We start from the raw sequence: 22,628 nt of genomic DNA on the forward strand, positions 1-22,628 counted from the left end.
GTCACGGCTCTGGTGAAGTCCAGCCCTCACCCGTTCCACATCTGCTTCCTCCAGGACGCCACTCCAGGCTTCTCGCCTTTCTTTCTCACATCATCATTTCCTCAGCGACCGGATGGTTCGCATTGGCGCCGAGCCTGGTCTTGCCAGGGTGACTTCAGACTCCTTGAGCACCACGCACGCAGCGTTCCTTCCGTCCCACGGGTGGCTCCTTCTCAGGAGTCTCTCTCTGATCTCTTCATGTCGGAGTGCGGCCGGCTGAGTCCTCAGTTTCTTCTCTTGTCCACCTCACGTCACTCCCGGCCGGCTCGTCCAGCCCTCTGGCTTTACCGTGTATATCCTGAGGACTTCGGAATTTGTCACTCTGGTCCAGTCTTCTCTCTCCACTTCACACTCATGTATCCATCCACCTGCCCACGTGACATCTTCCTGTATTGAATCCCTGGTATCCACCCCCCCAACTCTGAACGCACTTCACCCAAAGCCTTTTCTACCTCACTTGATGGCAACTTCGTCCTTCCATTTGCTCAGGCGAGAGCTCTCAATGGTCTTTGTCTTTCTCTCATAGGCTAGGATAAATCCATCAGGAAATCATTCTAGCTCTGTCTCGAGAATACATCCAGAACGTAGCCATTTCTCACCACCTCCACCTCCACATCTTCGTCTCGTGCTGCCACGTCCTCTTGGACGTCTGCGAAGGTCTCCCTGCTTTCGCCTTTGCCCTTCACAGCAGCCGGGGCGATCCTTCTAAACATGAGTCGGACCATGGCCCGCTTCAGGACTCAGACCCTGCAGAAGCCCCCGTACTTTCCACCTTCTTTACAGTGGCCTGCAAAGGCCCCACCAAGGCCTCCCACAGTCTGCTCGCTGTAGCCTCTTCCCCAGCTGCTCTCCTCTTGCTGTTCTGTGAACACACAGGCCTGCATCCGCCCCAGGCCGATGCTGTTCTCTCTGCTCAGGAGACTCTTCCGCTAGCTAGCTGTCAGGCGTGTTCCCTCATTCCCTCAAGGCTTTGCACAAGTCTGTCTTTTGCATGGGGCTCTTACCCTCACTCCCAGGTTGATGCTTCGATCCGCTTGCTCACCTGTGCTCTTGATCTTCCTTCCTTGGCTCAACTTTTTAATTTTTCTAGAGCATTTCACTCTCTAACTTAATATATAATTGACTTTTTTTGGAGGGTGTTCATTTTTAATCGTGTGTCTTTCCTACTAGAATATGCTAGAACTACAAGAGCGTGTTTCGTTTGTTTATTGACGTGTCGCTAGGGTCTGGGATGGTGCTGAGCACACAGCAGATGGTCCGTTTTTATTGTGTGAATGAATGAATGAATGGATGGATGGATGCGGGCAGCAGTGGTCTCGGCGGCAGGGATCTGAGGTTGGGGGTCATCTTTCGGTGGAGAGCTAAGGTTTGGTTTGGGGAGAAGGGATAGCTCCAGTGGCTGCTCTGAATTAATTGCCTAGGACCTAAGGGTTCATTTAGTGGAATCATTTAGTCAGGGGTTTTTAACCGGCACCTGGAGAAAAAAATTCAGGTGGTATAGCTCACAAGGCCTTGTCTGTTTTGCTAGCTCGGACTCAAACTCTATTCTGTTCAGGCCCAGGCGTGGCGTTCCCAGCTGCTGAATCTCAGGGCCTGTCCTGTCCCTTTTCTCTGCAGTTCTCAGAGTACATTCATGCCCAGGTGGCATCGGGCAAAGGCAAACTCGCTCCCGGCTTTGATGCCGAGATGATTGTGAAGAACATGTTCACCAACCAGGACCGGAATGGAGATGGCAAGGTCGTGGCGGAGGAATTTAAACTCAAAGACCAGGAGGCCAAACATGACGAACTCTAAACCTGCTGTGAGTCACTCGTGTGACACCAAGCCCCCCGTCGTGGCAAACCGTGCCGTGAGGGCGCGAGGGCCTCTCAGAAGGCGAATCGTCAGCAAGTGGGAGCGAGTCAGCATCTGGGGCATACATCAGGGGTGGGTCGATGCACACGGTGAGAATTTTAGGCCGAATGCCATGATATTAAACAAAATCGGTGTGAGGTGCCTTCGCGTGGGCTGTGTAGGATATCGAAAAGGCCGCACTGCCAATCATTGTTTTGTGGGCCTTTGGGTAGTTTTGTTACTAACGGAAAATAGTGTCATACAGAAGTTAAAGCTAGCTTTAAGGGAACAGAAGAAAAAGTGACCAGGATATTTATGTAAAGAGGGTTAGGAAAAAAATTTTTTTAACTTTGCTGACGTGTTTTTTTTGTTTTTTTTTCTTTTTTAACACGTGTTCTCCCAATGGGCAGAAGAGACATAGGGCATGCCCCAGCTGGATTTCTGGAAAGCCTCAGAAAACTTTTCTCAGTGGCCTCTACAGGCTCTGGTGATGCCCGGCCTCCACCTTCCCTTACACACACACGTACACACACACGCTTTTCTAGTTAATCACACCCCACACCATTGTGGTTCCCTGACTAGCCAGGTAACTTGGAGGTTAAAAAGAACATCAGTGGACCAAGCAAAAGGTACCTAGGACCACGGGTCGAGAATCTGATTCTGCATTTGCCACGTGAGATCTGCTTTACTCTTTCTTATTTCCGTCCCACTGTCCCGTAGCGCACCCTGTGCCCTCCCTGACCCCTTTGATCAGACAGATACGCACAGGGCTGGTGGCTAAGCCGGGCTCCGGAGTATCTCACTGTGGCCGAGGTGCAAGTGTCATCGTAACAGATGAGCACAGACAATGTGACATATTTCTGCTGCCCATGTGTGTCCTAGAGAGGGAGGTGCCCCAAAGCCCAGAGCCTCTCCCTGCACAGGAAAGCAAGGACACGATAACTGCTGGCCTGTGTCGCCATGTGATGCAGTAACCACCTTGTCACCTTATGTCCTCTGTTCCCAACTAGTGGTGGCACTCACCCCGAAGTAATCAATGATTTTTTTTTTCTGAAATTGCTTTATTTTACTAATTTAAACTGTTTTGTGCTGATGTAGCTCCACGAAGATGCCATGCACTCATTCAGCAGAATAAATGTTGGAAAACTGACCTTTTCGTATATAAAATACTGAATTCTGTCATCAGGTTTTGTGGTGTTTTATTTGAAGGCTGAGGGGATCCCACGGGAATGTACTGTGCAGTCAGGATCCCCTTGATAAACACTCAGCGAGACCGCTCTGTAGCAGCAGCGGACGGGAGTGTGAGTCCGCCCTCCTAGCGACTTCTGGAGAGAAGCTTATGAAAGGACCGCTTGCTTGCAAAGGCGTGGGCAGGACTTGGGGACCCATGTCGAGGACAGCTGGTGGCCAGTGACAGCAGGAGCTTGTTCCGCCTCTGGGCCTGAGCCACTCCCGGAACTGTGGCTGGCACTGCAGCGGACAAGGGGTGAGGGAAGACACACCCCATTCTCTCTGTCCTGCTCTCATTTGCTGAATCCCGTCTGAGCCAGAGGCAGGAGGGCTCAGGGGCGGGTGTTCTCAGAGGACTGCCTGTTGGGTGCAGAGAAAGGTGGAGCATGGATCAGGTAGGGGGTCAGTGTGGGAGCAGGTGGAGAACCTCTGGCACCGGTATAGGGGGAAAAATGTCTACATTGTGAGGAATATGTTCACCGACCAGGACCGGCGAGGTCACGGCAGAGTAATTTAAACATATGTTTTTAAAAAGCTAACTTGATTGTGTAACTTCTTGCAGAAGCAACTTCAGGGATTCCTTGTGCTTTGGAAAGGCAAGGGAGAGGCCCATGGCACTTCCGAGTGCTGCTGCCACCACGGTCACTGATGTTCCTTAACCCTCTTCGACCCAGCGCACCGTCGCTCAGAGTGTTCGTTCTCCGTACATGCCCTGGATAGGTTAATAATCTTGCTAACTTGCTAAATTGAACTGCAGTTTACTGGAATGTATTGCGTTGGACCTGTAGCACTTCCCTGGGCTTTTATTTTTTACTTCAGAGTTTTAGCCAATTCTGCTTGAATTTCTTCACTGGCTGTTTTCTACAGCGATGCAGAAAAGTTGGCTGAATAAAAAAAAAAAAGTTTCTCTGGGGAAATTAAGGACTGTGGCCTTACAGCTTCAAGAACAGAAGGAACCTTTAGCTTGTTTTTGGTTTTAAACTTTGCCTGATGAGCCGGAACGCTGGTCTTTCCTGGCCATCAGCCTCAGACTGAAATATTGGTTCTTCTTGGGTCTCCAGCCTGCAGGCTTTTGTTGTTGTTTTTTGTTTTTTGTTTTTTTTTCTCACCCAGAATTATCGAGGTCTAATTAACACATAAAATTGTAAGATATTTAAAGTATCCATGATTTGACATGTATACACATTGTGAAGGGAGTCCCCATCTAGTTCATTAACACATCCATCAGCTCACATATTTATCTCTTTTTTTGGTGAGAACATTTAAGTTCTCTGTTAGCACATTTCACTATACGATATGGTGTTAGCAACTGTCGTTACCATGTTATACATTACTCAGACCTTATCTTAGCCCAGAAGCTTTGTACCCTTTTACCAACCTCTATTTTCCTGACCCCCTAGCCCATGGCAACCATTTTTTTAGTTTTTATGACTTCATCCTTTTATTATTATTATTGTTGTTGTTATTATTATTATTCCACACGTAAATAATGCCATGCAGCATTTATCATTCCAGACCTTTGGCTGCTGTCGAGTGCTGCCTGGGCATTTCCATTCTTCGCATTGCTAAGGAGGGCATTAAATTATCTGTGGGTCTGTCAGGGGCTTTCGTTTCTGTGGAAGGGCGAGCATGCTTAGCCGGCCTCGCTTGATGATGCTGCCGTAACAACTGCTTATGTGTGCATTATGATTATGGGTTATAGTTCTGCTGGCAGGACTGTGAGTACTAATTAGGGGCCAAAAATAGGGTGGAATTGCCGTACAGCATTTTTCTGAATCCCATTTTATACTCAATATTTGCCGCTTCGCGGCAGCTCGTCCCTCCCGATAGAATGGATGTCCACAAGCTCTAGATCAGGACCACCGAACTTACGACATACGGTTTGGACTTTGGGCCCTAAAGATGAACTAGGTCACCGATGCCTAGTGGGAGATGAGAGTAACCTAGAGGACATGACATTCGAGGACGCATGTGGCCGGTGTGCTTGAAACACTAGGCTACTCCGCAAGTGTAAGCAGTCTGTGCTATTTTGTTAAAACCTAGTATATTAAAAAAAAAAAAAAAAAACCAGTGAGTTTTGATCCCTGACTATTTAGGAATTTATAATGCTTTTCAAAATTACTAAAGGACAGAAAAATAATTTCATTTTGGCAGTGAAATTGGCCTGACTGCAAGGTTTTACGTAAGCACACTAGGGACAAAGTTGTTTTCTTTGAAGCCTTGGGGATCTGGGTTTTTTTTCTATATATAAAACAAGAATACTGCTCCCAGTTATTGCTAGTTGTGCCTATAAAACTTTAAAGCTTATTAAAATAGTGTATGATTCTGGGTGGTCTTCACCCTTAATGTTGGAATTTCAGGTCAGGGGATTCCCTGCAGCTTGCCCTGGCCATATATAAATCTCATTCAAATGCAAATAACGTCCAGCTTTATAGCCGCTGCCAAAATTTCTTTGAGCTCTAGTCTATTTGGTGTCTTCTCTTGTGTATCTCACAGGCACCTCAAACCTTGTATGTCCAAAACAGAATGCGTGTTCTCCTTCCCCTCCCAACACCCTCCAGCCAAGCCTCTTCCTCTCGTTCTTTCTTGCACCTGTGTGCTCAAAGCAGGCGTCTGTGAGCCCCCTCCTGTTCTCCACCCACTATTTAACCCAAGAGCAAGTCTCGTCATTCTTAAATTGAAACTCCTGGAAATGATCCACCTCTCTCCAGCTCCACTGCCCCAGTCCCGCCAACCTACCATAATGTCTAGATTGGAATGCTGCAGTAGCCAGCTCCCTAATAGGTTTGCTTGGGTATATCTGCCCCTCTGAGTCCATTCTCTACATGTCAGCAAATGTGATCATGGAACTCCTCCTTGGCAGAGAGAGTAAAACCAAACTGATCGTGATTTACAAAGCCCCGTTTGATCTGGTTGGTACCCACCCACTTCCCGTTCATGAGGCCATTCTTCCTCCCTTTGCTCATAATACTGTTAAACCAGTTCTCAGTTCTTTGAACACCCTATATTTTCTTTCTCGAGACCTTGGCACATGCTGTGCCCCCTTGGAATGCTGCTCACTCAAGTCCTCACATGGCTGGCTCCTTATCCTTTAGGCTGTGGCTTAACTATCACTAACTCAGAGCTTTCTCTGACCACCTTGTCTAAAATAGGTCCATTGTCATTTGGGTTGTCTTTATAGCATGTCTTATTTATAATAGCTTACTTCTTTTTCTCCTTCTGTCCTATCCACTAGGATAGAAGATACGTGAGGATAGGAAGCATGTCTGATTGTTTCTCTAGAAACTAGCACATAATAAGGACTTAGTTTTTTGTTGAATATTCATCTAATCCTCACCTCTAGAGTTAATACTCCACTTTACAGAAGAGGAAACTCATGCTTAGGAAAGTTAGAAACTTAGTCCACGTCATAGAATCAGACTCAGATCCAAGTTTGACTGATTTCAAAGCCTGTGCCCCTGACACCTCAGGCACTTTTCATCTTACCTATTAAACTAGTAGTGAAATACAGGACTCAATATAAAATGAGCGTGACTCCTGAATCCTGGGGTAACCCTGGAGAAGTCTCAGGATTCGTCATTCAAGGTTGCATGCTTTTTTCCCTTACAGATTCTCCATAGGGTATACCAGAGAGAGAACCCCGAACCTGAACTCTGGGGAAATCACTCTGGAATGAGTTAGTATCTCTCTTTTTTCCAGTTTAATCAAAATTGTTAATCTTAGCACTCAAAATGCTTTACCTCATAAAGTAAAATTCAAAATTGAAAAAAAAAAAAAAAACAAACCCCACCTACCAGCTAATGCTAGACTCTTCAGGGATGTGGTAGTTGCCACACTACTGCTGTTTACTACGGCTGCAGAAGATCTTCCCATTTTGTCAGTTCGCCCAGACCGTGCTGGGGGATATGCTAACGTACGCTTCTGCGGATGGATGATAGCTAATGATATTGAATACTTGTGCTAACTATCTAAATGAAAATATACATTTGAAATGCATACACAGATATAGATGAGCACATCTCCTCACAAATTTAGAAGATACAGCATTACCTTACTTTACAGATGAGAAAACTGGGACACGGCTTAACCTGTCCTGGTCACACACGCCTACTAAGTGATAGAAAGAGGATTCAAATCCAGGCCATCTGACTCTGTAGACCATTTCCTAATGGCTACAGTGAACTTCTCTGAAAACTGAGCTTAAGTATTTTAAGTATCAGTAGCATCAGGGAGGTGAGATTTGTGATAGGGTCGGAGGCATACAGCAGAAGAGGCATGGACCTTGGCTTGATGATCACGTGATCGTGGAAGTGGCTAGAAGGGGTGATAGAGACTGTGTGCTCTCAGGGCCTTCATTTTATAGAGAGGCGACTGACCTCCAGTCATCTTAGTAAAGGACTGAGACATGACGAGACTGCAGGTCATAACTTCAGTATTCTTTAGTGTGAACATGCTTATCTGTGGAAGAATACTATAAACTCCTTGGGAAAATAGCCAATATGGCCAGCTCCGATAGCAATACAGGGTTCAAACACTATCATGACATCAGAGATTGTCAACTTTTTTCTATGTGAAAAAGTGCTCCAGGTAATTCTGATACTCCCATGCCATGCTATCTGCTTTAATGCAAGAAGCTTGGTTTGGGGTTTGATTTCAGAAATATCTAAGCAGGGAATAGTCTACTTTTAGCCACTGCATACTTTCATTGCTTATTATAAAAAGAAGTGGCGAATAGGGATAGGCCGCCTGAGGACAAAGGTTTTCATCGTATGACTCTGCCTCCTTGCCACATCTGATTGGGGTAGAGGTGCTGCCCACACCGGATTTCCTCAACCAGCTGGGTCATGCTTTCTGTGTATCACAGCTCAGATGCTTTAAGAAAACCAATTAGTTGTTCACAGACCCTGGAGTTCCAAGGTTAGACTCAGGGTCAAATTGACCACAATGGAAGCCTTGTGTAAACCATACATGGGGCAACAAAAGTTTGGAATGGGAAGTCTGACTACAGAGAGTAACGTTGGTTCCTTACTTCGCAGTGCTCAGTTTTAGTCACCGTGTGGTCCAGCAACACTTTGTTCCCTAATACCCACTATGACAAGAACAGTAGGATTCACATATCATCACATGCACTAGAAAAACATGACAGGTGCTTAATAAATATGTGTTGAAAAATGAATAATAATAGTCTTGCCAGTACAACTGAAAAGGTTTTCATTGCATGTTTATTATCAGTGCATCAATATAGAACATTTTATGATTAATGACATGTGAATACCAAGTTTTTTCAAACACCAAGGGCAAGTATTTTCTGGTAAATATCAATTTTCCCAAAACAAAATAACCAACATAACACACTTTTAGGAGATAGTGATACCAGCAGCGTAATTCACCCAAAATGCAAAAAAGGTAATACTTAAAATCACACACATTAAACTTCCCCAGTGTAAAAAGACTCAAAAACTTCATGATAACAGTAAACTACAAAATCCACTCTGGAAATGCAGGCAGTTATTCTTCAAATTTTGACTTTAAGATTTTTTTTTTTTTTTTTGAATGTTAAAAAATACGGTGAGGAGTGTGTTGAGTGAGGTGTAGAAAAAGAAGCTTCCAGTTGATGGATTCAACTTGTCTGAAAATACTTCAGTAATGTAGAGGAAAAACTTCAAGAGCAAGGATATATGATAAATTAGTCTTTCAGCAAGATGAACACATGAGCAGTTCCTGCATCAATTGCACCCACAGGAGACACAGCTTCTTGAAGAATGCTTGTTTACAGAATCTTCTGTAAGATAGAATTGGCTACTTCCAATGTTTCCTCTTTTACTAGAACAATATCATAAGAGTCCATGTACTTCTCTAAAAGCTCATCCACCTGATCGACAACAACAAAAAAACCCATAAAGGTTAATATACAGGAAAGAGAAGCAAACCATTTCAGTATGAACCTCAACATTATGTTAGATCTGTGGGACAAATGTGGTACATTAAATTCACTTTCATAAAATGTTTGAAATGAAGCAACTATTCGCATTTTTAAGACTCAGTGATAGATGTTTTCCCACATGGTAGCTTTTCCTTCAAAATGATTTCTCTTGAGTCCAGTGCTTCCCAACTGGGGAGACTGTGCCCAAGGAACATTTGGCAATGTCTGGACTTTTGATTCTCATAACTGGGGAGTGCTACACCCTCCCTTCCCAACACCCATTGCATGCACCTGTGCATACCAGCTCTTTTACTTATCACCTCAGTAAATGGGTCAAAGAGCAATCCAAACGTGTCAGGCACCTTTGCTAACAATTACCTATCAGGTTTCACCCGATTCTTTTCTTGAAAATGGGATGACAGGTTTGTATACTCACTCTGTCATTTAGATATCCAATTTTCAGAATGTGTTCAACATTGGCTACTCCATCTGCCATTCTTAAGTCTCCCTGGGAGTCTCCCAGCAGGATTATGTTGCTGTTGTCTTTCAGTTCACTGAAATATTCTGTGTTCTTCAAGGCACCATCATGTTTGTTAAAGACATGAATCAGCTCTCCTTTAAATCCTTTGAGCACCCCCTATTAAAAACATAAATCCTTTGAAATAACGGTTTTGCAAATTCTGTTTTATTTTCACATTCACGATCGGTAAGAAGAGCTCTGAGAAGTAAATGACTTTCTAGAGACCATTTGAAATGTTAAATACAAGTTGAAAGTCCAATTTCTATTTTTCATTTGGTTTTTAATGAAAAGGTCCTATTTTATGTATATCGTAATATATCGTCTTGACTAGAACTCATTTATATTACATCAGTTCTAATTCACGTCTTTGTTTTCTACTGATAGATTTTGTCTTCAGAGTTGTCGCATTAAATTACACTGAAGAAGGCTTACTAATTGTATTCTTAGTTTATAGCGTGGGAAACAAAAGTTTAAGGAGGGTTATTATTTTAAAAACATGCATATGGATATTACACTGGGAGAGATGATGAAAGCCTATCAACCTGGCCTAATTTAATGAGTATACATGAAATAATAAATAACATGCATTTACGTGATTAAAATATTTTCAGATTTTAAAAGTAATTACAAAGGATGATTTGATATTCTTACATTGTCATCAAAATCCATGAAGTTGGACACTACTTTGACATTTGGATAATAAACGCCAGCTTGACGGATAATCTCCTCGAGCACATCGCCGATACCAGCCGAAAATATGAACACAGGGACACTGTGTTGTTGGAGCCTATCAAAGAATTTCTCATACCCTTCTCTGTAAGACACAAGTACGATATGATTAGTAAGGTATAAGACATATCTCTTTTTCACCTCGATGTTAAAAAAGCTAAATATTTCTATCTAGTTCTATGGCTCACTTTTGTTCTCATTTCAAAATACTGCCCAAGGTGGCTGTGACTGATGCTGACATTAAAGTTTTTCAAATAACAGTTAATTTTTAGCCTCCTTTGAATAAATTCTAATAGTAAAATTTAGATGACTTTAGACTCACACTGAATATGGATGTGAGCCTACAGTTCAGAATTTATACCATTTACCAGCAAATAATTAAACCATACCTTGAAAAACCCACTGAGAGTGAGCTGGAAGACCTGCTTGTCATCCTGCTCATCTACTCCCTACCGCGAGAAAAGCCGAGTGGCAGAGACTGAGCTGTATTCTCTTTGCATCTGGCATCTCTACTGCCTATGCCCTGGCAGCTATGGGAAATGTTTTGGTTTTACAATCTTTTCTTCCCTTTTTGTTCTTCCTGAGCTATAAACTGCCTAACAAAGGAATGAAATACTTACTAGTTTCCTCACACTCTTTCTGACAATTTAATGCTCTCTTCCTTAGAAGCAGATCACCTTAAAATGTAGCATCATCAAAAGAAGAAGAAGAAAAAAAAAGAAATAGCATCATTTTTGCCTAGAGAGTAGAAAATTGTAAGAGGTGCTAAACGGAATTGAAAATAAACTTTAAAATGTTTATAACTCATGTATTGGAAATTATTTTTATTATTTGCTAAAACATATTCTCCTTTCCTAGAGATATTTTTCAAGGGACTTTGAGAATTCAGAAAGTAGATTCGTGTCAATTTTGAAATAGGGTCTTTACCTAAATACTTTGAAAAGTATTTTGCTAAAAAATTTCAAAATGGCTTTGGCTCATAAATTTGTTAGTCTTGACTCTTTTAATTTGGGGAAAGGAAACGCAAATTAGTACTTCAAGCTCGTAAGTCTTTTATTCCCTACGCCAAGATCTAACCTGTCACTCCGAATTCCTATCTCACCACTATTCTGTGTTAGGCGGCATACACTGGATATGTTTTCATGTTTTTAATCCATTGTTATAGATTATTTTAATAAAGAGTATACACCTTAGTGCATATGTAACAACAGTTCAAGTCTATAGACAAATAACAACAAAAAAAAACAAACCACTCAAGAAACTTACTTGAGCATAACGTCGGATTCTGCCACAATTTCTCTAAGTTTGTCTTTTGGTAAAGCCTGTTCAACAAGCAGACTATGTGATTTAGTGTACCTGGAGTTTATGGCCACAGAAAAAGAGAATATCAATTAAACGAGTTAAAATGATCTTTATTACAAAACATTCTTCGATATGAGAAAACGGAGTATTACATTCATCATAGTTTGAATTTAAATTTCAGAGGTTTAAATTGATCAGTAATGAATATATACCCCATGTGTCTCAAAACTTGATACGCATGTTCTTACAGCATTTCCCAGTTCTCCCCAAACTCCGGCTTACTTTAAATGTGTTAATAAGACAATGAAAGGGTACTAGTTGTAAACCTTTCCTCAGTCTACAGATAAGACTGAATCCAACCTAGGGAGGCATAATCATTCCTCTGATTGCAATGAGAATTAGAGCAAAGCCATTTTTTTCACCTGTTTGTAGTCTGAATTTTCATGAAATGCCTATGTACTGTGGATGCTGCCACGTGAGCAAGAGAGAAAATCCTTGCTATGGAAAGTTTCATACATAGTTGCTTCATAATTACAAAACAGTACCTGTAATCACAGCTTTTCAGGATCACAGGTCTTTAAGGACCTCTCCACCTGATACCTAAAGATTCTCCTATAATATTCCGAAGTGCAACCCCTTCTCTGGGTCGGCTCCCATCCTGTTAGTGAGTTCATTCTACCAGGGAAGATTATACCATTGCTAGAACATTCTACTTGCTAGACGGTCCTTTCATCATGCTGAAATCACTCTTCTTAAGCCTTCCAAGTCTAGTTCCAGTTCTGCTTCTGCAGGCATGCAGGGTAAGCCTCACCTCTTTTCAACATTTCATACCGTAAACACTGATTAAGTGTGCAAGGTATTCAGTTAGGTATGGAATAATGAATGTAAATAACATCATTCCTGGTCTCTTAAGAATCTAAAACTCTTAAGATGTTTCTCAGGTCAAAATTCTCTATTCCTTGAAATGTTCCTCAACTGGAACAGCTCCAATGCCTGTGATTATCTAAGTGGGCTCCTCAGACACACTCTGTCAGCATTTCTCTCGAGAGCATTCTCCCAGGATCCACTACAGGGCTTTCAGTGAGGTCTGCTTAGGAGGCTGCATTTAATTAATGCAGCCACCAATGGCAGAGGTCCATTTCTCAGGAACTGTCATCTGCTGGCTCCAACTGAGTTCAGAGCCAATTTAAATCCTAGTTCTTTTTCTTTACTTATTCAGCCATATCTTGTCCATATACTTTAAAGAAAAGAATTCTTGTTTTGAGTTTAAGGCTTAAGTGCAGGACTTTAAATTTATTCTTACTGATATAATATATATATTCCCCTCAAAGACCCAGCCTTTCCCCAGATAATCAGCAATCAGCAACCCATAGGCAGCAAAAGTAGCCCGGACCTGACTAAGGAATGGTCGCATGGCCGGACCTCTGGCAGGCTAAAGGTAACATCTTGACCTAAGTCACGTTTCATCAGCTCCTGAGCCCTAAGGTGGACCGACCCCCTGGCTATTTCCCCATGATACCAGACAGAGGCACGCCAGAACAAGACCTCAGAACTGTCCTCGAGACCTGAAGAAATGATTTATTACCCTGACCTCACCTGACCAATCAACTGCCAGCACAATCCCGAACTCTCTAACCCCCTAACCCCAGAGTCAGGTGATTTTGCTCTATATAATCTGTAACCCACACCATCAGGGAGTTGGGTTTTTGTTATTTTGTTTTGTTTTGTTTTAGCATTAAGCTCCTCATCTCAGTATTGGCCAATTCAATATTAAACTATTTTTTCTTTCTATACTGCAAACTCCTACTTGTGCATTTCTCTGGGCCAGTGAGTGCAGGCAGGCAGACTCAAAGAAAAAAAAAACGGGGGCCCAAGAAAAATGAACCCCAACCTAAAAAAAAAACAGAACAAAACAAATTCTAGACTATTGGAGTGATTAGAGAATTGGAGTTTAGAACTCGTTGGATAATTTATGAATCTATATACAGTACAGGGGGAAAATAAATCTTTAATTGTAACTCCAATATTATTTTATCATATTTTTAACCCTCCCTTCACCCAATACATACTTACCATTCTTCCATATGAGGGAACTTCTCTTCCACGGTAAGAAGAGGGTCAATTTCAATGGCATAGTATTTTTCCTTCAGTTGTAGTAACTAGAAATAAGCAAATACCTTAATCATGCAGAAGACTGCAGAGTTGTTATTAAGCTGTTTAGTTTTAGAGAAAGCAAAACAATGTAAACGGGTGTTTTCCAAAAATTGCTTTAAATGGTAAAGATTAGGTCGTGAGCGCCTAACACATCCGTCAACTGGAAAGATCTTTGCTGACCTTAGTCTATGTGCAACTAGATACACCTGCAAAATGCTGCCTTTCTTTCTTTTTTAAGTACTTTAGGGTCAGCAATTCAGTGAAACTGACTAATAAATGATCACTACAGAAAACTTTCATTCTCATATGAAAGTATTAAATTTGATTCCTTGCTAGAGTCTTACTTTGTTGAGACATACACAAACAGACACCTGTTCAAGTGAAGCAGGGAACTGAGGCAGTTTCTTGATCAATTTAAGGGAGCAAAACCTACATAAAATCAAAGCACTTTTGTTTTACTTCTCCAGTTAATGTATGGATACCAGAATATTCTGATAATCGTTTAAAAGTTTTTCACATAAATTCTGCTGTTGCTGAAAAGTTACCATTACTTTTTTTCTTTAAAATATATTGAGAGCTATCATCCATAAAATAAACCTAACATTTACTGAGTGTTTACTACGTGGCTATAAGCACTTTGCATCCATTCTTGTTTGTGCGAATGAACCTGAAGACATTCTCAGGCAAAAGGGGTAATGAAGTCTTCCAGCAACTGCATTATCGTTAGTGCTTACCTTTTTTCGACATTCATCTGAAACCAGCTTACAGTTGTCAATGACATCTAAAGAGAACAAGCAAACTAGGCATGAAAAGAAATACTAATTGATGCTACCACTATGTATAACTCATTATTTTGCTTTTAAGTTTAAATGCCAAGTCAACTAGCAATGGTCATTATAACTGTTGATCTTAGTGCTATAATTCATGTGTCATTGCTAGAGAATCTAATCATTTTAAAATCTACAATTTAGTCAGTGCTCATTTACACCACTGAGCCAGATTATTCAGTCTTCAAACACTGAATTGTATACCGACTGGTCCCTTTAACACCTTCCTTTTTAAGCAAATAGAAGCAAGGAGTACATCTTTGAAATATACTTGTTACTTAACAAAACATTAATAAACAATGTGAAAATCTGGGAAATAGACTATGGTAAAGAAAACAAAAATTACGATTTTACCATTTAACAATAAATTACTAAAAATTTAGTATGTTTCTTTTTAGTTGTAAAGTTTTGTGCATTAGCAATTAGATTAGGAATTAAACAAAATCTATATGTTTGAACTTTACTTTCTTTTTCACTTTACATCGTAGTTTGTATTTTTCCATCTATTTAAAAGCACTCCGTGAACATCATGCATGATAGCTGCATGTCTGCTGTTATGTGGGCATGACATTATTTATGTCATTTCTACAATGTTAAATTTTTTAGGTTGTTTCTAATCTTTTGCTGTTATAAATAATTTTATGTTGAACTTATTTCTGTGATTACAGCTTTCCCCCGCTACTTTTAGGATTACTTGATTAGAAATTTTCCAAAGAGAATTACTGGGCCATAAGTTATGATTTTTAAAGGTTTTTATGTAACTTATCAAAATGATTTCTCAAGTAACACATGCACTAACGGTAAATGAGAGGGCTTATATTACTGCTTCTTGTCAGGTTAAAGAGTATTATTTTAAAAACTCACTGCCAACTTAATAAAAATAAATAAATAAATAAATAAAATAAAAACTGCCAAGTTTGGAAAACAAAAAAGGTATATTATTCTAGCGATACAATTTAATTTGATATTTATTTAATAGCTTTTCTTTAATTTAATTTATATATAAACAACAAAAAATCTAGTAACATTCCTAAAAACACAGAGTCCAAAATTTAAAATCCATTTAAATATTTCTTGAAGGGGGAGGGTGAAGTGGGTAAAGGGGATCAAATATACGGTAGCTGAAGGAAACTGGACTCTGGGTGGTGAACACACAATAGAATATACCGATGTCAAATTACAATGTACACCTGAAAATTATATGATTGTATTAACCAACGTTACCCCAATAAACAATTAAAAAATAGAAATAAAAATAAAACAAAATAAAAACTAAACAGTTTTTGAATGATGAGCAAATTATATCTGGAAGGAAACATTTTAGAAGTCTTCATTCCACTTATGACAGAAACCAGACATGAAAATAGCCATTCATATAACATGGGAAAAACCAAATCTTCAAAATATAATAATAAAAAAAAGCGCAGGTCCCCTCATTTTCAATATCCAAAAGAAGAAAAAAACCCAATTTCATAGAAAATATAATAAGTAGGAAAAGATCTTAAGATAATGATTACTTTCATGAATTTGTCATGAGTGCCACACTTACTATGACATGTCGGGCATCTTTTTCCTTCATAAGAAAATCTACTCAGTGTCATATCAAAGTCTGTTATTATCTATAAGAAAATGGAAAAAGTCATTATGAAAACACAGCCACGAGGCCAGGCACATACTGCGAGCTTCCTGGAGGCTTGGTTGGGGCTGTGTGCAGTCCGGACCCCGACTCTAAGTTATTCTCTCTACGCTGAATTTTCTAATGCAGTTCATATACAAAGTCCTGAGAATTATCTTAACTACAAGATAATACCTTGCGTGCCCTAGCATTGTCACCACATAAAATCTGATTAATTGGTTTAGGAATTTGCAATTGCAGATAATAAATATGGTCACAGTTATCCATGGAGATAAAGCATTGCTCAATTTCAGCACCGTTGGTCACCGTACAAAAATGCAGTGAAAGCAATTAAACTATATGAAGCTCTTAGTTATGGACAGTGTTACATTCTAGATGTAACTTGTCTATTGAGGTAAATAAATATACCAATCAATGAATGCTTCATGGTAATAGTTGCCAGCTCTTGAAATTTAGGAGATTGGGTTAAATATTTTTTCAAACATGTTTTATAAAAGAAATGATTTTTCTCTACTGAATGTACAGATTGTTGATTAAATTTATATTTAAAACATTCCTTTAAAAAGAGAATTAAAAAATGTTATCCCTAAATTACACCTTAATTTGAACTACTATGATTTATTTAATTAAAAGGTAGAAGAGAAACTAATATTTTAATATTATTCTTAAATGTTTTAATACTTATGCACAGTATTAGTTAACTTGGTACTTAATATTAAAGAAAAGCTAAAATCATTTTAAGGCTATTAATTTTTGTTTGCTTCCCATAGGGTATTTATCCTTGTATTTCTGACCAACTCTAGATAAACATTTAGATTTTATAAAGGTTTAGTAATAACGCCTTCTTGATAATTATTCACCTGAAGTTTGACAGCTCCTCCTTTGATAAGACCACAGAGAATTTCTTCTACCCTTGTAGGGTTCTTGATGCGAACTGAATTTTTCTGCAATTCTGGCATCTAAAAATAAAAGGAAATTAACTGACTTTTTAAAAATGTTTTATGACTTTTTTTTTAACTTAAGCATTTTATTATTAGTTTCGTGTATACGGTACATTGATCCGACATTTATAAAGTTTATGAAACGATCTCCCTGATGATTCTTTCTCCTTCCTCTGGCTCTACACACTGCGACCACTTTACCGCCAACTGCATTCCCGGTGCTGTGCTCCCCTCCCCCACGACCATCTCTCAACTACTCATTTGCATTTTAACTCTTCATCCCTCTCTCCCAGCCCCCCAACTCCCCTCCCTTTTGGCCGTCACCAGATGTTTAACTGCTTATTTTTAATGCCTCTTTTCCCAGGTTTCTTTGATGCCAAGCAGAAGCTTATATTATTTAAAGATTTTAATGTGTTGAGGTATTATTTAAAAACAAGCAAACCATCATATCAAATTACCATTCATACCAATAAAAATTTCAAAAGCACATCAGTAGTTTCTACCTAGAAGATTAAGACAAAACTATATTTGTAACTAAAACATTATCAGAAAGTATAGTTTTTCTAATTATAAAAGTCATGCATGCTTACCACAGAAATTACAGAAAAAAGAAATTGCCTGGAATTTTACTACCCAAAGATACACAAAGAATCATTTTATTTTCCATTATTTTCATTTCTCTGATTACAAACATGCATGTATGTGTACATAGTTTTATCTCATTCTCATAATATACTCTGGTATCTGGCATTCTGAAATAAATATTATTTATATAGTTACAAGAAAGTGTTTGTCTACGGCCATGCCACCCTGAACAAGCCTGATCCCATCTGATCTCAGAAGCTAAGCAGGGTCGGGCCTGGTTAGTACTTGGATGGGAGACCACCTAGGTAGATCAGGTGCTATAGGTGTAAAAAATTAAAAAAATTAAAAATAAGGGATTGTAAGCTGACAAGGTCCTTGCACTCTGTGAGGTCAACCAAGGTTTGCCTTGCCAAATAAATAAATAAATAAATAAATTGATTAATCAAGAGAATTAATTAATTAATTAAAATTTAAAAAAGTGTTTTTTAACAGAATTTATTAATTAAAATAGAATCTAAGAATGGAATGGAGAATATTTGAACTTTGTGACAGTTTTCTTATAAGAACTTTTCTGCTTAGGATTTAGCTTGTATTCATATTTACATTTTAAAACATTTCTTAGCAGAAAGGAAATATTACATTATTCCCCACAAGTTTACCCTTGTAGAATTTAAATATATTTAATTCGAAAAGTTGCTTCAAGAGCTCTGCTCCTTTACTGGACTATATTCCAAATAACTTTACTGTTCTTGGCATAGATTTTACAATGGGTTTATTTCAAGTTAAGACAACTACTAAAAAGTATTAAATCACCTGGGCTTAGACTGCTAATAGGCTCATTTATGCAGCCTTCAGTGTTTCTCAACAATTTAATGTTAAATGTTTTTCTTCTACCCTATCGCATATAGAATGAACTCGATCAGGGGAAATTCAGCACAAGCACATGTACAAGACTGGGAGGAGGAAATTATGGATCATTTAATACTATAAAAGATACTAATGGAATCTCAAAAAAAAAATAAAAGGGCTCTATACTGGTTTGTACCCAATAATCTTTATTTTATATACTATTTTTCTGGGTATGTTACCACCAATATTGACATATTTCATGTGTGTTATGGACATGGTTATGAAAAATTCCCTAGATCTCTATCTTTGTTACAGGAGAATCTGACTAGGTTGTCTTTACATGATGGAAAAAATTAGAAAAATTGGAAAAATGCTAAAATGTTTTCCAAAGACCAGAAGATGAATACAGAAGAATTTAGGAAAGAGAAACACTGACATGAGAAATTTTCCCATGAAAGAGCTGGACCTACAATACACTTGCTTTTAAAAAGTCATTTTTACATAGGCTAGGATAACCTGCAATGCAACTAACCTTTATACAGTGATCCTTTTAATTTAACTGGACTCTAAAGGGTTTCAACTGATTAAAGAAGATAATTTAAATATTTACAATGATTTTTCAACAGATGAGACAAGCAAATAGGCACTTGTTCCTAGATTCCTTTTTTCATTCATTAACCCATTCATCTGTTTAACAAACACTTACCAAGTGTTTGTGTCAGATGGTCTTGCTGGATGCTCCGGATATGGTGCTGAGCAATACTGACACCGTTTCCTGTTGTTTTAGGAACCACTGCTGTTTCAGAGTATCACTTCTGTGGCAGCTTTACAAATACCTCAGCCAGTAAGTTCACCTCCTAGCAACTAAATTCCACTCTTACCTCTGCCTTAACTGGGAGACGTAATCAGCACATGCTTGATTCAATAACTAACTCACTGAAAGCAGCAGACAATATTTTTTTCATCAACAAAACTGAACATTTTATTTTGGTGTGTCCATAGTGAGGAAGATATCCTGCCTCAAGCAAATCGTATCCTCGGTTTCAGAGAGCAGATATGAGACTAGCACCACATCTAAATAACTGGAGTCTGAAACAGAGCCTGTGGCCAGAGGCACTGGTGTCCCCGCTTCTGTACAACAGACGACCATTCATTTTCAGATAAATAAGTAGCGAATAACCAAAACCACCAGAGTGAAATAACAGTGATGGAAACATGAAAAACAGCTACTTTCTCCGGGGAACACAACAGGGTGGAGGACACAGGTGTAAGAAATCTAAAAATGATCATTATATCTACCTTGGGATATATGGTATTACAGTATGCCACCACCCTCCCGCAGTACACATATGTCACTAAATACTTCTCAGATGTTGGCATTTTACTCAAATATTTTAGAAAATAGCCTAAGAAAAATAACTTAAAAATACATATGAAACGTGTCCAAGATTATCAGAATATCCGAACATTAAGAAACACACTGCAGGAGTATGCGTATGCACTTCTTTATACTTTTTGTTACACCCTCAAATCCCTTCTCCCATATTCTTCTTGGACAAATATACACCTTTTTGGTGGTACATAAAGTCAGAATATTTCACATTTGAAGAGTGAGCCATTTTGAATTATCCAAAGACTTTTCAATTTGATTATGATACTGTTTGATAGAAAATAAGGGGCTAAAATTTTCCATCATGTATGAACAAAAGGAAATGAATTCTTTTTATAAGGCTATAATATAAAATATTGGAAACGGAGGAAAGCTTTCCAGACAAAAATCAAAGTCTGATGATTGGTACCTAATCTGAATCAACACTACAAATGACTATGAAAAATCTAAACTACATCTATTCTGGCCAATCTTTAATATATTGTATTTGTACAAATGAAATGTACTCCTATTAGTCTACTTCCATATTCATAAAGCAATGACTTCTAAAGAAGCTGATTTCAAAGATATATAGGTTTATTCAAAAACTCTATAGCCATATTAATTGTTTGATATTACCTTACAAATACATTTACTGAGACAAGATATAAACAAGTAGCTAGATGCATAGTATAATCAAAAAATTGTCCTAGTGATGTTTACTTGTATTTTTTCAAAAATGGCCTATATAAAAATTATTTTAAATTACTTAAGAATCTCTGTCCCAGGGGATATATTTTTTCTGTTCTCCAATGTTCATATTTGGTACAAACAAAAGACTTCATTACTGCATTGGTACAAAGGAGTAGACACTACAAATTTTATGTAATTACATAAAAAATGTAGATTTAAAGACATCTATTCAGACTGGTACATTTACTCACATACACAGATGATCCTGTGATTTACTGGTAGATTATACTAAATTTTAGTGATAACCTTCTCCCCCTGCCTACCACATATGTGGCCTGTCTCCACATTAAGGTTGTGTAGGCCAAATTCTTTCATTAATTCACCATAATCATTAAGTGGAAGGCACCATGAAGAGCTCTGTAAGCGACACAAAAGCTTTAGTAGGATGTCCTTCTTATACTCAAGACACATAGTATATAATATGGATTATAATGCAGGAACCCAAATATCTACTACCTTGCCAAGATGTCCAGATAAACTACAAACGGAACAGAAGAAACAGATTATTTCTGCTAGGGTCATAGGAGGAAGAGCCAACTGAACTAGGCTTTGAAAGAGACGCAGGATTTGGATATGCTGACGTTGGGAAGAATCAAAGTACAGGGTCTAATGTGGGAAAAAGATACATAGCTCAGTTTTTCTGGAACCTACTGTACCTGGAAAGGAATGTGAGTGAGAGTGCGTGTGTGTATAAAGTGCAGAAGGAGAGATCTGGAGTCAGATCATGAAAAGTTAAGGGTAACATCCCAAGGAGCTTTCAACCTAAAAGATGAATCAACATTTTTTGAAAAGCAAATCCAAGGTAAAAGCTGCATAAATTAATGTAATGATAGCAAAAAACACATTAAGTATATATCATCTTCTGGCTTCTTTTCCTTCAGTAGTCTTTTTGTGAGTTGACTACATGGCTACTTGCTTCTAAAAGAGACACATGTTAGAGGGCTCTGGGACCCAGGTAACCATGAATTATACGTAGAACATTCCTACGTCACCTGTATTCATTTTGGCTAAAAATAAATAAATACATAAATTGACTCGAGCAAGAAAATAAGTTTAGACTGATTTAATTCTACATATCAGACACATATTCAATACCAATGAATCAAATACTAATACAATGGATGCAAAGTTAACGTCGATGTATTACATTGAATCATGTGAAACTGCCAATATTGGACTACATCTGACATATAAAAACAGCAATGTCATATGCTTCGTCCTAACAGCAATTAACTGCACTGATGATGGCTTACCCAGCGCTTTGAGTCAGCTTTCCCCTCCCATCATATGCTGGATGAGGAAAGTCAAGCTGAATAAGAGATTTATAAATTGTGGCACAAAGTTGTTTGCATGCTAAGTCATGTTCTGGTTTACAGGCTCAAACCAGAAAAAGAAAGCTAGAGAGAGAAAGGATGAAAAAATAGAGAAGAGGAGAAGCAACAATAATGACCAAAACAAAACAAAACAAAACAGAAAGAAAATAAGAAAGAAAGCATGGGGTAGTTGTCCTTTTTAAAAGAGAGGGAGAAATTGCTGTAATTTTTTAAGGGATTTTATCACTGTGAATATGGAGAACAGATTTAATTTTTCCCATGCGTACAAATAAATATGCTAGTTACAGAGTTAAAACACTTACTAACACACTAAATACTTACTAACGAGATTAACATTTAAAGTTAAGTGCTATTAGGCACTTTAGATACTTTTTCATTAAGTATGAATAAGAACATTTCATTTATGAGTCAGGTCTGAGGGTCTAATGTATAACACGGTGACTACAGTTTACAACTATAAACTATTATATAGTTGAAATTAGTATTTTTGTATAATTGAATCTGCTGAGAGAGCAGAACTTCAATGTTCTCAGCAAAAAGAAAGGTAAATGTGTGATAAGTGAGGGGTGTATTTACTAGATGGGGGGAATCCTTTCACAATTTT

The 22,628-nt window shown here is 38.7% G+C and overlaps 3 protein-coding genes and 1 pseudogene across 7 annotated transcripts in view; 2 read left to right on the forward strand and 2 right to left on the reverse strand.

Moving 5' to 3' along the window:
* FKBP9 (FK506 binding protein 9) overlaps nucleotides 1-3,054 on the forward strand; it is a 29,270-nt gene extending 26,216 nt beyond the window's left edge. Inside the window, exons 9-10 of the mRNA XM_023532040.1 lie at nucleotides 598-800; nucleotides 1,507-3,054. Coding sequence (XP_023387808.1) covers nucleotides 598-800; nucleotides 1,507-1,833 — 530 coding nt within the window. The 3' untranslated portion in view covers nucleotides 1,834-3,054. The remainder of the gene's footprint in view (nucleotides 1-597; nucleotides 801-1,506) is intronic.
* The window catches only part of RP9 (RP9, pre-mRNA splicing factor), a 167,805-nt gene that overhangs the window by 75,063 nt on the left and 70,114 nt on the right, over nucleotides 1-22,628 (reverse strand). The gene's annotated exons all lie outside the window — the stretch shown is intronic.
* NT5C3A (5'-nucleotidase, cytosolic IIIA) overlaps nucleotides 8,307-22,628 on the reverse strand; it is a 48,015-nt gene continuing 33,693 nt past the window's right edge. For all 4 annotated transcript variants that reach the window (XM_011362471.2, XM_011362473.2, XM_011362472.2 and 1 more), the window contains 8 exons: nucleotides 17,054-17,152; nucleotides 16,107-16,176; nucleotides 14,465-14,511; nucleotides 13,650-13,735; nucleotides 11,541-11,630; nucleotides 10,197-10,359; nucleotides 9,462-9,662; nucleotides 8,307-8,974 (listed from right to left, as the gene is read on the reverse strand). In XM_011362471.2, coding sequence (XP_011360773.1) covers nucleotides 8,873-8,974; nucleotides 9,462-9,662; nucleotides 10,197-10,359; nucleotides 11,541-11,630; nucleotides 13,650-13,735; nucleotides 14,465-14,511; nucleotides 16,107-16,176; nucleotides 17,054-17,152 — 858 coding nt within the window. In that variant the 3' untranslated portion in view covers nucleotides 8,307-8,872. The remainder of the gene's footprint in view (nucleotides 8,975-9,461; nucleotides 9,663-10,196; nucleotides 10,360-11,540; nucleotides 11,631-13,649; nucleotides 13,736-14,464; nucleotides 14,512-16,106; nucleotides 16,177-17,053; nucleotides 17,153-22,628) is intronic.
* LOC111741259 lies at nucleotides 17,927-18,045 on the forward strand (annotated as a pseudogene).

This window comes from Pteropus vampyrus, unplaced genomic scaffold (assembly GCF_000151845.1).
Source record: "Pteropus vampyrus isolate Shadow unplaced genomic scaffold, Pvam_2.0 Scaffold75, whole genome shotgun sequence".
NCBI lineage: Eukaryota > Metazoa > Chordata > Mammalia > Chiroptera > Pteropodidae > Pteropus > Pteropus vampyrus.